General features: G+C 39.1%; 4 protein-coding genes across 9 annotated transcripts in view; 3 read left to right on the top strand and 1 right to left on the bottom strand.

Moving 5' to 3' along the window:
- The window catches only part of LOC306747233 (A-type potassium channel modulatory protein KCNIP2-like), a gene marked incomplete at its 5' end in the record, with an annotated part of 86,036 nt that extends 84,499 nt beyond the window's left edge, over positions 1–1,537 (top strand). For all 6 annotated transcript variants that reach the window (XM_079230267.1, XM_079230270.1, XM_079230269.1 and 3 more), the window contains 4 exons: positions 161–268; positions 732–836; positions 982–1,044; positions 1,427–1,537. In XM_079230267.1, the coding sequence (XP_079086393.1) occupies positions 161–268; positions 732–836; positions 982–1,044; positions 1,427–1,474 (324 nt within the window). In that variant the 3' untranslated portion in view covers positions 1,475–1,537. The remainder of the gene's footprint in view (positions 1–160; positions 269–731; positions 837–981; positions 1,045–1,426) is intronic.
- A 2,236-nt stretch (positions 1,538–3,773) lies between these two features.
- On the bottom strand, positions 3,774–7,697 carry cox15 (cytochrome c oxidase assembly homolog 15 (yeast)). Its single transcript, XM_079229739.1, has 9 exons — positions 7,596–7,697; positions 6,744–6,931; positions 6,528–6,650; positions 6,024–6,210; positions 5,695–5,862; positions 5,466–5,547; positions 5,058–5,212; positions 4,799–4,912; positions 3,774–4,713 (listed from the first exon to the last, which is right to left on the bottom strand). Exons 1-9 carry the CDS (start codon positions 7,668–7,670, stop codon positions 4,582–4,584), a joined length of 1,224 nt encoding a protein of 407 aa, XP_079085865.1. The 5' UTR covers positions 7,671–7,697; the 3' UTR covers positions 3,774–4,581.
- A 416-nt stretch (positions 7,698–8,113) lies between these two features.
- On the top strand, positions 8,114–11,572 carry LOC306746907 (copper homeostasis protein cutC homolog). Its single transcript, XM_079229893.1, has 9 exons — positions 8,114–8,210; positions 8,315–8,393; positions 8,608–8,667; positions 8,763–8,972; positions 10,036–10,071; positions 10,241–10,374; positions 10,491–10,518; positions 10,590–10,695; positions 10,804–11,572. The coding sequence occupies exons 2-9, from the start codon at positions 8,324–8,326 to the stop codon at positions 10,913–10,915; spliced, it is 756 nt and encodes a 251-aa protein (XP_079086019.1). The 5' UTR covers positions 8,114–8,210; positions 8,315–8,323; the 3' UTR covers positions 10,916–11,572.
- A 1,071-nt stretch (positions 11,573–12,643) lies between these two features.
- LOC306746598 (copper homeostasis protein cutC homolog) lies at positions 12,644–13,596 on the top strand (the record flags this gene model as incomplete). The annotated part of the gene is made up of 4 exons (XM_079229528.1): positions 12,644–12,769; positions 12,886–12,913; positions 12,985–13,090; positions 13,199–13,596. The coding sequence occupies 4 exons, from the start codon at positions 12,644–12,646 to the stop codon at positions 13,302–13,304; spliced, it is 366 nt and encodes a 121-aa protein (XP_079085654.1). The 3' UTR covers positions 13,305–13,596.
- Between the last annotated feature and the right edge of the window lie 471 nt (positions 13,597–14,067).

Genomic DNA, 14,067 nt, shown 5'->3' with positions numbered 1-14,067 from the left:
GCTCCAGTTAAATCTGCCACCATGACTGTGTACACATTTACTCGCGCTAAAAACGTGCCCACAGAGATTAGTGCTGTGATGAAGATTTGACTGCATTTACTACTTTAACGTTTGAAGTAATGCCAAAACAATACAGTTAATTGTTCTGCTTCTATCTCAGGACTTTGTATTTGGCTTGTCTATCATCTTGAGAGGGACCGTTAACGACCGGTTAAACTGGGCGTTCAACCTCTACGACCTGAACAAAGATGGCTGCATCACCAAAGAGGTAACACACGCAGATGTTACTCTGGTCTTTGTTGTCTCCGAAGGAGTTGGTAAGCAGGGCTGTAGGTCATGTCCTCAGTATTTTGGAGGATGTGGAGGCTGTTGCTATTTGTACATTTTGAGTTTGGTGGAAACCGGGTGTGGAAATGTCTCCCAGAATAATGATCTGTTGAATACATCAACTTTTATTTTGAACTTTGCTTCAATATGTGTATATGGCTCTATATGAACATTACATAACCAAGTTATTTTTGGGTGTAACAGAAATTAAGTGGTCACTGATGTCATATTTCACCAACAAAATTAAATAATAATGGGTGCAAAATAAAAAAAACAAGCTCTACAACTCATACTTGTAAAAACCTGACCAGGGCCCAGCCTCAAAGTGTTTTGTTTTTTTTACGTTGTCTCACAATTTTTACACCCTTAATGATATTTTCTCCTTTTTGTCCTTCCCTTTCCAGGAGATGTTGGACATCATGAAGTCCATCTATGACATGATGGGGAAGTACACATACCCCAATATGCAGGACGACATTCCAAGAGAACACGTGGAGAGCTTCTTCCAGGTCAACAGTCATTAGTACTAACCCCTCAATTTATGATTGTTTAAACCACAAAAAGATGACTGATTACTGATATTGTTCAAAGTTGTGTACAAAATTATAACAATTTTTCAGTTAGTAAAAATGTGCTGCTCCATTTTCCTTTCAGAAAATGGACCGGAATAAAGACGGAGTGGTCACTATAGAAGAGTTCATCGAGTCATGCAAAAAGGTTGGTCGGTTTGACATTTAAATATGCTTATTGGCATTCTTGCAGAGAGTTAGATGAGAAGATTGACACCACTTCCTTGTCTTTGCGTTAATTATGCAGTTAGAGCCAGTAGCAGATAAACGTAGCAAAGCATAAAGACTGGAAGGATTTTCAGTGACTCCATAATACATTTGTCATATTGAATTTTGTTTGTGTAAAGAGTACACAGTTTGTGTACAACTAAATACAAATAACATGTTCATTAAGTTAGCTTTAGAGGTGCTGTTTTTTTTACTTGGGACAGAGCAAGGCTAGCTGTTATAACTGGTTCACTAAACTTTTAATTCTCACTTTGCACATAAGAAGAAATGACACCTTCTCCAAACACCTTATCTCTGTCTAGGATGAGAACATCATGCAGTCCATGCAGCTGTTTGACAACGTCATCTAAACATCTGGACCAGAGAGTACGCTGGCGCCAGGGAGGGGAGCTTGTGTGGAAAAGGAATCTGGATTGAAAAGCGAAAGTTTGTGAATGTGCGTGTGTGTGTGTGTGTGTGTGTGTGTGTGTGTGTGTGTGTGTGTGTGTGTGTGTGTGTGTGCGGCCGTCTTCTGACTTGCAAGCTTGTGCTTGTATGTCTGTTGAGAGCTGTGAGCCTTCAGGGCACCGAGAGGCCGTCTCCCGCTTCCTGGACCCCCACTGACGTTTCTCCAAGCAACAATGGAGTTCCCCAGACTCCTTTCCTTATCATGCAGAACCTTAGTTTTACCCAAATGGCACAGAGAACGAAGACAAGCAGCGGGCTCACATGAACTGTCACATGCAAGACCCCCCCACCTGTTTTATTTGAACTTTAACTTATTACTATTACTGATGGTGGAACTATCACAGCTTGACTGGCTGAATTCAGAGGGAGGAAGTTGCCTCCAAACCTTCATCTAAGATCACTGCTCCCTGTGATATGAGAGATTCGGACTGTGAATCTGATCCTGTGGCTAAGGCCTCCCAGGAGCCAGACTGCTTCAGCATTGGTCATAGAAATAGAAATAGAAAGGAATCTACCACCCTCTTGTGGACGAGAGTGAGAAAGACACTTCCAGAGGAAACAGCTGACACATTACAGATGGAGGTTCAATCATGTTGTTTTCCATGAGGAACAGATTACAATATCGCATGATGATGTCACTAATATCCAATTATGTATTTACAGAGATACTCCAAAGTCTGCTTGTCTGTCTGCTGTTCCTAGTCATTCACAGGTGCCTCACCCTATGTGTGTGTGTGTGTGTGTGTGTGTGTGTGTGTGTGTGTGTGTGTGTGTGTGTGTGTGTGTGTGTGTGTGTGTGTGCACATGTGTAACAAAAGGAGATGTCAACCATCTCACCTATGTAAGAGGCTGATGGTACAACATCAACCTCCATTCATGGGATTCTGGTAGAATAATTCAGAGCCTACCAAACTATTACAGTCCTAGCTGTAGGTGTCTATTGACTGTTGTACATTTTTCTAGCATTCCCAATGGCGTGATACTCGGCAGTTCAACGAGGGGACTGCACTAATAGTTGAGGAGCTGTTTTGACCATCCACGCTTCTTTCAACACAGGACAGGCATAACACAGTCGTACTAGTCTATCAATGTACATTCAAGGGGAATATATTAGATTTCAGATTGTATTTGTGAACTTCTTGTAATCGGATATGTCATGTGGCTGTAGCAGGTTCTACCACTTAAAAAAATAATAATTCAAAAACCCTTGTTGCATTAAATTAGGCTCATTCAATTTCAAGAGGCATAGTATGTGTGTGTATGTGTGTGTACTGTTAGTAAGAAAGACACGTTGATACGTTTTTTTATGCCCCTCTGCGGTATCCTCCCTCTCTCTGGAACACCAAAGAGAAGATTTAATTAAAGAGGTATATACAGCCACTCTGAGTTAAGATATATAGCCCACCTGTGGGTGAGAGAGGGAGATGCTGTGTTGTATGTAGGGCAAGGGGCAATCAGAGATTTTTAAAAAAGGATATCATTTGGTAAGTGGATATGTGGTTTACGTGCACATTGTCCAAACTGAAGTGTAGTTTTACGTTTTACGTTATTAGAAAGACATTTGAAGAATTTGCAAACCCTGATGGGACCTGCTGATGAAATTAAGCGATCTTGCCAACTCTGTGACCGTACATTTCCACTGTCCCTGTTAAATAAACACATACAACTGTTTATTTTCAAACTAGAATTGTGCAAGTAACGGAGACACTCAAGCCGTAATCAAATATGCTCTCGTATCTTTTAAATGCAGACAGACTGACATGGAATAGCAATAATGTTCTCTACCACGCATCAGCAACTCTCCTCTCATCCAACCTCTCAATCCTCTCAGAGCGCAATATAGGGGGCGCTAAAGCCCTGATGAAAATATGCACTTCCAACCCTGACATTTTTTTCTATTCTGTTTTCTATTTATTTCTTTTACTTTTGTTCTCTGGGGAAAAAGTGGGTTGGCTCTGATTGTTCCTTGCCAATAGTTTTTAACTTCCATTCCTGACCACAAGTAAAACCTGTCTATACCCGCATGTACTATGTCTTGAAAACCTACTAACCTGTTGTACTGACTGTCTAGTTAGCTAGCCTCAACTGGTTGCATTACGTATTCAAAATGTGTATATTTTGTACAGAGACAATAAAATTCACAGTTACTATGCAAAAGATGGACTGAAATTTCAATTTTAAAGACAGTACATAAGTGTCTTTATTAAAATAAGGCAAGGTACAAAGCAACAATCAAAATATAAATAGTTTTTACTTTATCATTCATCATCACTTTATCAAGAAAAGGTTCAGAATTTAAATATACATCATTTTACACATAATCCCAACAGCCACATCCGATTCAACTAACAGGCAGTGTATGACCAGACGAGGCAAGAAGTGAGCAACCACTTGGTAACCAAATGTACAGTCAAAACATCCTGTACAAGATCAAAAAGTCTATTCCAAGATATTCCTGCAAAATTTTGGCTGCAAACCAAATTCATAACCCGCATGTTCACTGGAAACTGTGTGGTTGTTTCATTAAAGCTGGATAGAAACTACTCTGGGTAGAATCTACTATATAAATGTGCTTGATTTTGCTTTGCATGTGTGTTTGATTCCTTGCAAAACAAAACACTTCACATTAGGTTATCATTTTCTGATGATAAAATGATAGAAAGTATATATCTATCTATAACATGCATCAACAAATGCTTCAGACAGTTCCTCATTGACAACCTTGATGTATTTGTGTAATTATCAACAACACTCATAACACTGCTTTAATAACAGTGTGCAAAAATAATTAAATGTTACCACATGAGGACTAAATTGCAGCACCACAGGAGAGATGCTTCAGCGTAATTATGCATAATAGTCAAATGTTAAATAAAACATTTTTACATTTTCAACGCTTTTGTTTTTTCAGTTTTCTCTCCGAAGGACTTGTTTATAACGTCACTGCTGGCTCTTAGAGGCTTGAGGTGTGGCTAGTAGGGATTGGTTTTGTCCATAAAGCAGTGGGCATTTATTTGGGCATCTTGCGGAGCTCTGCCAGAACCCAAATGGCGAGTGAGAGAAGAGCTACGGATCCAGACTGATGAACTGCTGCCAGTGGAGTGGGGACATAAAATAACAGGGTGCTGATACCGAGGGCCACCTGAGGAGCACAAACACATGGAGTTCAGATACACTGAGGATCAATGGACTGAGTTTACATGTTCCTGGGCTGACTGACAGCCTACCTGTCCATAGGCCATTGCCGTGAGGAGACTGATGGCGATCTTAGCCCTCCTGGGCAGCATCATCCTCCGTGAGAACAGATACAGGCCTGTAATTGCAGTCAAAGAAGAGATCGCCTGGAAAAAATAAAATACAGCGGACCATCAACAACCTACTGCTGCCCCTCAAATTACTGAATGGGATAGAAGAAGGGGATGAATTATGTTTAATGTATGTTGAAATGTTGCCCAATAGATTATTTCTTTAAAAATAATAACACACCAAAATTCTGTGGTCGAACTGAACAGTCGTGGGATTTTCAAAGAAGTTCTTCAGGGTTGGAGAGAAAGCCAGCAGATCATCTGGGATCCACCGATCTCCCATTTTAGGGAAAGAGTTATACACCAGCCCAGCATCCAAACCGGCAACAAAGGCACCTATGTAAACACATTTGTAAAATGTTTACAAATAAATCTGCATATATATGGACTACATTCATTTATATTATCTTAAGAGTCTGCAACATTAGATTAGAGATACAATCACGTCAAGTATCTATTTGATTCTTGAAAACTGAAAGCACTTATATCACTATAGATTGCTTTTATATCTATCCTAAGAGAAATGCAATCAGATATTTATGTTTGATGTTATTTTATGGTGTTGCATTCACACAAGAACAAACGGTACCTGAAAGAGCAGTAAGGAAGACGAGTCCACCAGTACCCTTGGCAAACCTCCTAAGCTGCATGAGACGTTTGGTTTCTACCAGCTGAGGAAAGAGTTGTCGTCAGGAATAAAAAAACAAAAACTTGACATGACATGGCGTGATATTTGCAGACACAGATCAAGGTTAAAATGTATGTTGAGATGTAGACCGAGTGTATCATGAGTGGCCTGTAGGCAAGAGCCTCTGTACCTTGTGTGCAGGCAGCAGCAGAGTGAGTCCTGTCGTGAGACTGGCGCAGTAAAGCAACAAGGCAGAACCAAGATGAGCACTCAGGCGGTACTGGCTGACCCGCGGGACGTCATAAGACTCAGGTTTCTCCTCCAGACCACTTTTTACCATGTACCACCCCAGAAGGCCCTAAGATGACACGCACACAATTATAGTCATTCATGTGTTTTTGCCATCCATACAACTTAACTACAAATCAGTCATGAAGTCAATCCTTTTACGCTAAAAACAATGAGGTACAGAAAGGATGAACGTTCCTCTCCCATTACTGCAGCTATATTGAGTCTTACCTGGAAGAAGACAAATCCACAAAGCCCAAGCACTTTTCCCTTCATGGAGCGAGTGAAGTATCCTTTCTTCCAGAAGTAAACGGTGGGGAGGACGTACGCTAGCCCAACCAGCCTTCCCCACATACGATGACCCCACTCCATGTAGAAGATAAACTTAAACTCTTGCAGAGTCATGTCATGGTTCATTCTGGGAAAAGCATAATGACAACAGACAAGTGCTCTTTCAAGAAAAGACCCAATCGATACTTTTGTTTACAACATGTCACTGATGCATATCCAATTACATAATTGTGAAAGCTGTGCTCTTATTAAATGAAAATATAGGCCTGTTGGAAACAGTGTGTAGAAGCACGCCTGGTGTGAAAGAAGCTGACAACATTTAAAAACATTGCAGACTTAAATTTAGTTGTCAAGCATGAGCGTATCAAGACAAGAACAAATAATTAGTGATAGAGTGTCTTTAAAACTGTCTTGATGAGGCAAACGGAGAAGATGGGGCCTTACATTTTGAATTCAGGAAACTGTTGGTACTTAGAAAACTCAGCCTCCCACTCGGCTCGTGTCTGAGGTGGCTTCATCTCTCTCACCAGATGCCAGTCCACCATAGAAAGCCCAGATTCGGTTAGCCTGATTGAAACACATGCACATATAAATACATATTAACACCACTCCAATACAAAGAAGACAATTCAATAAACAGTCACTTGGAACTCACTTTACCTTGTGACTCCACCCAAGACCACAGCCCCAACCACCAGTCCGCTGCAGCCAAGTAACCAGCGACCCAGGATGCGATTCGTGGCCGCGTTTGGGACCGAAGCCGCGGCCGCAGCAGAGGAGGCCCCCGCCTCTGCTGCGATGGTGCTCTGACCTCTCTTCACAAGCCAGTGTCGCAGCTGTGGACTCCGCTGATGTTAAAATGAAAAGAAGAAACTGTCACATTCACCTTGCTAACAAATATGTATAACTAAACTAGATAAATACTAGTGAGAGATGTTTGTAAGTTTACTGTAAAAAAAAAGAGAAGAAGATGGATTTCTATTGAAGGAGTTAAATTATGGAACAATGCCAACATGAATGTAAGAATGGTCAACTCATTTTTGGTTTTCAAAAGGATTGTTTATAAACCTATTTGAGGGTTACAAGTTTGAATGAAATATATATATATATATATATATATATATATATATATATATATATATATATATATATGTTTTTCTTTATATCAAATTAATTATCTGATTTAATTGATAATAATTTAGGATAGGAATACACAAGCATTATGCTTTTACCTATACATCTACAGTCTTTCTGTTTTGTATATTAGATTGTGGCTTTACTTATTGTATTGTAATGATTGACTGAATACAACACATATTACTACTAACTAAGTGAGCGGCGCATAAGCGTGAAAAACCAGTGCCCACCCCAACGTGAAATAGAAAGGGCTGTGGGGAGAGAGATGGGTCAGCTCTTCAAATATGTCTGAAGTATCGTTTCATAATATTGCTCGTCTGACCTTTTTCTAGCTAACGTTAGTAAGCTAATATCAGCAGGTAGCTTTGTACTCACGCTGCTGTGTTGAAATCCCTTTCCTGCATTTCTGCAACTGCAAATGATGGATGTCCGCAGAGAAGAAAGCAACATGTTTAGGGTCTTGCGGTTCGCCAATGTCCTGCAGTACAAGTTGAAGCTGTCACGTTAGCCAGAGCTGGATGTTGGCGGTGCTTACAAAATCATGTTACCCAAATCAACTATGACCTCCTGACGTCACAACAAGCCGACGAACGCAAGCCGACGTTATATATATTTTTCTTATTATTATTATTATTTGTATTTGTTAGATTTAAAACCCAACAGACATAACATAATAACACAGACATAACATAATAATATGTACTACTCAGTATTTTCTAAATGTTATTATCGAGAGACGGGACTTCCAAGTGTATGGTGCATGTTTTGTTTCTCAGCATATCCCGCACGAGCGGTCAGCCTCCTCCCGCTAAGCCCAGTATAGCACCGCCCACCCGCCAGACCTTGTGTTAGTAATTCAACTAACCGGGAAACGCTGAATCAGGGTTTGTCTGGGTTGAGCTGAAGTTACTCAAACAACATGTACCGACTTCATATCGCTTCCAATTGAGTGGCAAGGTCCTATGAATCGATAGGAAGTGGATTGGACAGGTAGTTGTTGTTTCTTTCTTTTAGCTAAAGGATTGTGTACGTTTTAGCCTATTTTAGCATTGAACACATTCACAATTCACCTCGTTGTGTTCCTGTCTGTCCAGGTTGTCGGGATGGCAGATAACTTTTTAATGGAGGCGTGTGTGGACTCCGTGGAGTCTGCTCTCAACGCTGAACGAGGAGGTTGGTAACGTGCAGTGAACTCTCTCTTGTGTATTACACTCACTTTACCTGCTGAAGAGGTAATACATGCATTCGTACATGGAGAGGTTGCAGTCAATCATGCAATTCATCTTGCCTGTACGCTTAAATCGGCATGCGATGTTATTTCATTTCTCAAAGGTCACAGACCATAAAGGTGCATAGGTGCTGTCTGAGCGTTTGTTTATCTTTACAGGTGCAAGTCGACTTGAACTGTGTTCTAGTCTTCTGGAGGGAGGACTCACTCCCAGTCAAGGTCAGCTCAGTTCAATTCTGGACATAACCCTACACTCTGGAGTACCAGACCAGCACTTACAATCACATATGTCTTAATGAATTGCTTTGCCACAGGTCTGCTGCAGGTTGTGAAGCAGTATGTCAAAATTCCAGTCTACGTGATGATCCGGCCTCGTGGGGGGGACTTCCTGTACTCTGACCAGGAAGTGGAGGTGATGAGGAAGGACATAGAGATGATGAAGAAGCACAGGGCCGACGGACTAGTGTTGGGAGCACTGACAGAGGATGGACGGGTGGACGCGGAGCTCTGTATGGAGTTTCTAGGTATTGTCTTCCTGTGCACCTGATCTCATCTCTGAGCCTCCAAGGCACTAAACAAAAACAACCAAGATGCTCACTTAACAAAGCATGATGTACAGTTCCACGAAAGAAGCAAAGCGGGTGTTTCTGGCCCAACTTCACCTACTTTCAAGGTGACCAATAGTGTGAGAAACTAAAGTTGTTCTTTATGCTACAAGAGTTGCTGGGTTTTGGCCTCTTCAGTTCCACTAATGATCCAGTTTATATAAAATAAATGTCTTTAGTTGCGCCATGCTCTTTCTTTAAATCTTATCAAATAAAAAACCTCACTAAAATGCCATTTCAAAATATTACCTTTACACAAGCAAAACAAAGGACCAGTTTATTAAAAACAAAATTAAAATACTGTACCCTTAAGGGTATTATACATGTAGCACGATATGCAAAGATATTGGATACACAAAATATAATTTGTTCTCAACATAGCCAGTTGCCATTTTGGCATGTCATAGTGGGAAAGGCAGAGGTGTGATTAATAATATTAACGATGGCTGTATTCCATTTAGCTGTTCAAGTGGTCGGTGTCTACATTATATTTAGGAAAGTTGGCACTCTGGGCCCCTTAAATTGAATCTAGGTATTAATGTTATTAGTTAGTGCTTTTCCAGCTGTCAAAATGTTTGCAGTAAAATATGATGTGTACTTTTTTAGAAATCTGCCCACCTTAACTTTCAAGGGGAAGTTACACACGGATCTTTGTCTTTTTTTAAAACATCACTTAATATGCAGTGTGTTTTATGTAGTATTCTATTTTGTATTTATGCAAGTCAGAAAGAGAAAATATTGTCGCAATAATCCATAACAAAGATTATTGTGTTGGCAGTGGCTCACAAAACACAGTATGAAGTAAAGTAAATGTTTCAGTCTTATATAAAGAGTATGTGGCACTGAATAAACAACTGGCCATCGTTAGAGGCGTGTAACTTAGAAAAAGGGGTAAAATATTCAGAATGTTTTTCTACTGCAACTTGTTTGAGATTTTGTATCATTCCGTGTTTTTTTCTGATTGTCATTTTTTGCTTTCCAGCTGCTGCTCAACCTTTGCCTGTCACCTTCCACCGAGGTAACACTCCTTTTAAATGAATTAAAAGGAGTGTCAGATTAAAACTTTTGAAAGTCCATGCAGCTGACCGCATCTACAGGATCAAAGCTATCACAAAGCCCTTTAGAGTGATTCATTAGTGCCTCCAAAGAGGAGTCATGTTTTTATACTGATATTTATCTTACTGCAGCGTTCGACATGGTTCATGACCCAGTGGTTGCCCTGGAGACTCTGGTATCTTTAGGGTTCCAGCGTCTTTTGACAAGTGGCTGTGACAACTCTGCTTTGGAGGGACTCCCTCTCATTAAACAACTCATTGATCAGGTATGTATACATTATATGTATACATGTTTGCATGTAAGCATATGTCAAGGCTATTTGTCTGTATCTCTTTCTACCATTCTTATGTCCCATTCTCCACCTTTCCTTCCACTCAACAGGCTAAAGGGAGAATTGCCATCATGCCAGGTGAGTACTTTTTTCTTGTTACAGCTATATGTGTTTTTTATTTTATTGTTTATTTATTTATTGAAAAACAGGAGGAGGTATCACTGAGAGGAACCTGCAAAGAATTCTAGAGGGCTCGGGGGCTCAAGAGTTTCACTGCTCAGCCCGCTCCGGTAGGGATTCTGCAATGAAGTTCAGGTATGAATGATTTTTCCCATCCCTACATGCATTACAAGATTTATTATAACTATAAGAATTGCAACTTAAAGTTTGTTGTTGCTGTCTGTGTAATGTTTCCATGTGCAGGAACACCTGTGTGACGATGGGAGCTGCTTTCTCAGCACCAGAGTACGGTCTGAAGGTGGCAGATGTGAGCAAGGTCCGCACTCTTAATGCAATAGCCAGAAATACCTTGTGAATGGGTTCTGCACAATCATGGCAGATAACAAAACCTCAAAAGTGATCATTACAAATTATACGGCAATGTCAAAATGTTTTTTCATTAAGTAGACGTTTTTTCACTTTTTCACCTTTTTAAAAAAAAAAAGAAGAAAATCCCTGATCAAACAGTCCTTGTAAAGTTAGAGCTCAGGGAAATCGGACAGTTCAGAGTGATGAATAATTTACATCTATCATTGTACACTTGTATGTTGCCTCAGAAAAAGTGTTGTAAAATAGTGCTGCTGCTGTCTTCAGAATAGTATGTTTTCAAGTTGCCATGTGGCTGATTTATATTTATTTACACCACTCCCTATTCATCTGAAGATAATGCAAAGTTAGGACCTTTTGTACTTTAGGACAAAAACATTGTGAGTTTGCTTAGAATTCAAATAAAGTCCCAAATGATTGAACATTTCAGTTCACTTATGTTTATTGCCAATGTTGTCAAATGTCATGTGACAAATCTGAGCGTGTCAGTGAACCTGTGATGTCATTCAACAATGGGCCAGATAAATTAGACAATCACTGGGGCACTGACATGGCAGAGGAAACATATATGATGCCATGTCATAATAAACAGTTTTATACCATCATTTACATCTCATTCGAATACAATTATTATTTCTTACAATTATTATACGTCGCAAATATCAATTTGTTATTTGTTGTAAAGAACAACAACAATAAAAGACGGAATTTACAACACTACAGACTCCTGCAGCTTTACAATGATGTGCTGTAAACTATGCAGCCCAGTTACGTGTTACTATACAGTCAAACACAAGACACTGAAGAGCCTTTGATCCCATACAAATAAATATCCCGGGGTTGTTTCAAGAATCAGGTTTGTTAAGTCATCTGAATGACTCAGACAAAGTGGAACTTGGACTAATGAACCCATGTTCAAGTTATATTGGAGTAAAGTTATCCAGTTACTTCACTAAACTTACTTCTTAGGAAAACAATCTTGTGAGTTATACTAGCATACAGTAATATGTTATTATGTCTTCTATCTTTCATGTCTTTACTACAAATGTATGTCGGCATTGTGTTCCGTGTTAATGATGAATGGTCTCTAATTCATTTAGTTGAAAACCAGTTTCATTCATTTGTCTTCTCGAGACACCTATTATATCCACATTTAGAATAAATAATAATAGATGTAAAATTATTGTTAAAGTTTATTAGAATAAAACTCAGCCTATAAATTGTGATGTGTCTTTTGGTATATGTCCCCTGTGGGTGTCTGGTCTGAGAGCAGAAGCAAGCAAATGTAGTTGAGTTTGATGTTTAATATTTGAGTTTAAGTTTAAAGAAAAACAACAAGGAGCCCAAGGTTGCATATCCTAGTTTCATGTTGTGTTAGTTTAACAGTCCACAGATACTCAATTCATAGAAGACTGAGAAAATAAGAAAATATTCACAACCATTTTCAATTTAGTGTTTTTACACATCTCTGGTTTCAAATTGCTATCAGTTAATATATATATATTAACTGCTCAACCTTTGCCTGTCACCTTCCACCGAGGTAACACTCCTTTTAAATCAATTAAAAGGAGTGTCAGATTAAAACTTTTGAAAGTCCATGCAGCTGATCGCATCTACAGGATCAAAGCTATCACAAAGCCCTTTAGAGTGATTCATTAGTGCCTCCAAAGAGGAGTCATGTTTTTATACTGATATTAATCTTACTGCAGCGTTCGACATGGTTCATGACCCAGTGGTTGCCCTGGAGACTCTGGTATCTTTAAGGTTCCAGCGTCTTTTGACAAGTGGCTGTGACAACTCTGCTTTGGAGGGACTCCCTCTCATTAAACAACTCATTGATCAGGTATGTATACATTATATGTATACATGTTTGCATGTAAGCATATGTCAAGGCTATTTGTCTGTATCTCTTTCTACCATTCTTATGTCCCATTCTCCACCTTTCCTTCCACTCAACAGGCTAAAGGGAGAATTGCCATCATGCCAGGTGAGTACTTTTTTCTTGTTACAGCTATATGTGTTTTTTATTTTATTGTTTATTTATTTATTGAAAAACAGGAGGAGGTATCACTGAGAGGAACCTGCAGAGAATTCTAGAGGGCTCGGGGGCTCAAGAGTTTCACTGCTCAGCCCGCTCCGGTAGGGATTCTGCAATGAAGTTCAGGTATGAATGATTTTTCCCATCCTTACATGCATTACAAGATTTATTATAACTATAAGAATTGCAACTTAAAGTTTGTTGTTGCTGTCTGTGTAATGTTTCCATGTGCAGGAACACCTGTGTGACGATGGGAGCTGCTTTCTCAGCACCAGAGTACGGTCTTTACTACAAATGTATGTCGGTATTGTGTTCCGTGTTAATGATGAATGGTCTCTAATTCATTTAGTTGAAAACCAGTTTCATTCATTTGTCTTCTCGAGACACCTATTATATCCACATTTAGAATAAATAATAATAGATGTAAAATTATTGTTAAAGTTTATTAGAATAAAACTCAGCCTATAAATTGTGATGTGTCTTTTGGTATATGTCCCCTGTGGGTGTCTGGTCTGAGAGCAGAAGCAAGCAAATGTAGTTGAGTTTGATGTTTAATATTTGAGTTTAAGTTTAAAGAAAAACAACAAGGAGCCCAAGGTTGCATATCCTAGTTTCATGTTGTGTTAGTTTAACAGTCCACAGATACTCAATTCATAGAAGACTGAGAAAATAAAAAAATATTCACAACCATTTTCAATTACGTGTTTTTACACATCTCTGGTTTCAAATTGCTATCAGTTAATATATATATATATATCTATATATATATATATATATAGATATATATATATATATCATATAATAGTTATTATTATTATTATTATTATAGCAGAAGTAATGGTAATAAATTATCTGCACTTTGCTATTGAGCAACAAGCATTGAGACTTCGTTGATGAATGCTAAGTGCTAATTCATATAGAAGCTTATGCATAGCCATCCATAGTTGTTATCAGATTCAGTTACAGTGCTCTTCACATACACATGGTTTGTCTTCACGTGGCTATCCTGGCAATGAGCCATATCCACGAGGATGTTATCAAACAATGTAATTATTAACCGCCACACAGTCCAAGTATTCTGTTTTATAGATTGCCATAGTCCT

This window comes from Taurulus bubalis, assembly GCF_910589615.1.
Source record: "Taurulus bubalis genome assembly, chromosome: 14".
In the NCBI taxonomy this organism is placed as follows: Eukaryota; Metazoa; Chordata; class Actinopteri; order Perciformes; family Cottidae; genus Taurulus; species Taurulus bubalis.
Note: the sequence above shows the minus strand (reverse complement) of the source record. Positions and strands in the feature narration are given on the sequence as shown.

Bases quoted from the DNA above. Each gene is read 5' to 3' on its own strand.
- cox15 (XM_079229739.1), bottom strand. From the start codon at position 7,670: ATGTTGCTTTCTTCTCTGCGGACATCCATCATTTGCAGTTGCAGAAAT. The intron at 6,932-7,595 runs GTGAGTACAAAG...TTTTAACATCAG, and splicing joins AGGGATTTCAACACAGCAGC to CGGAGTCCACAGCTGCGACA. The intron at 5,548-5,694 runs GTACAGAGGCTC...CTCTTTCCTCAG, and splicing joins TGCTGCTGCCTGCACACAAG to CTGGTAGAAACCAAACGTCT.
- LOC306746907 (XM_079229893.1), top strand. From the start codon at position 8,324: ATGGCAGATAACTTTTTAATGGAGGCGTGTGTGGACTCCGTGGAGTCT. The intron at 8,394-8,607 runs GTTGGTAACGTG...TTATCTTTACAG, and splicing joins TCTCAACGCTGAACGAGGAG to GTGCAAGTCGACTTGAACTG. The intron at 10,072-10,240 runs GTAACACTCCTT...ATCTTACTGCAG, and splicing joins GCCTGTCACCTTCCACCGAG to CGTTCGACATGGTTCATGAC.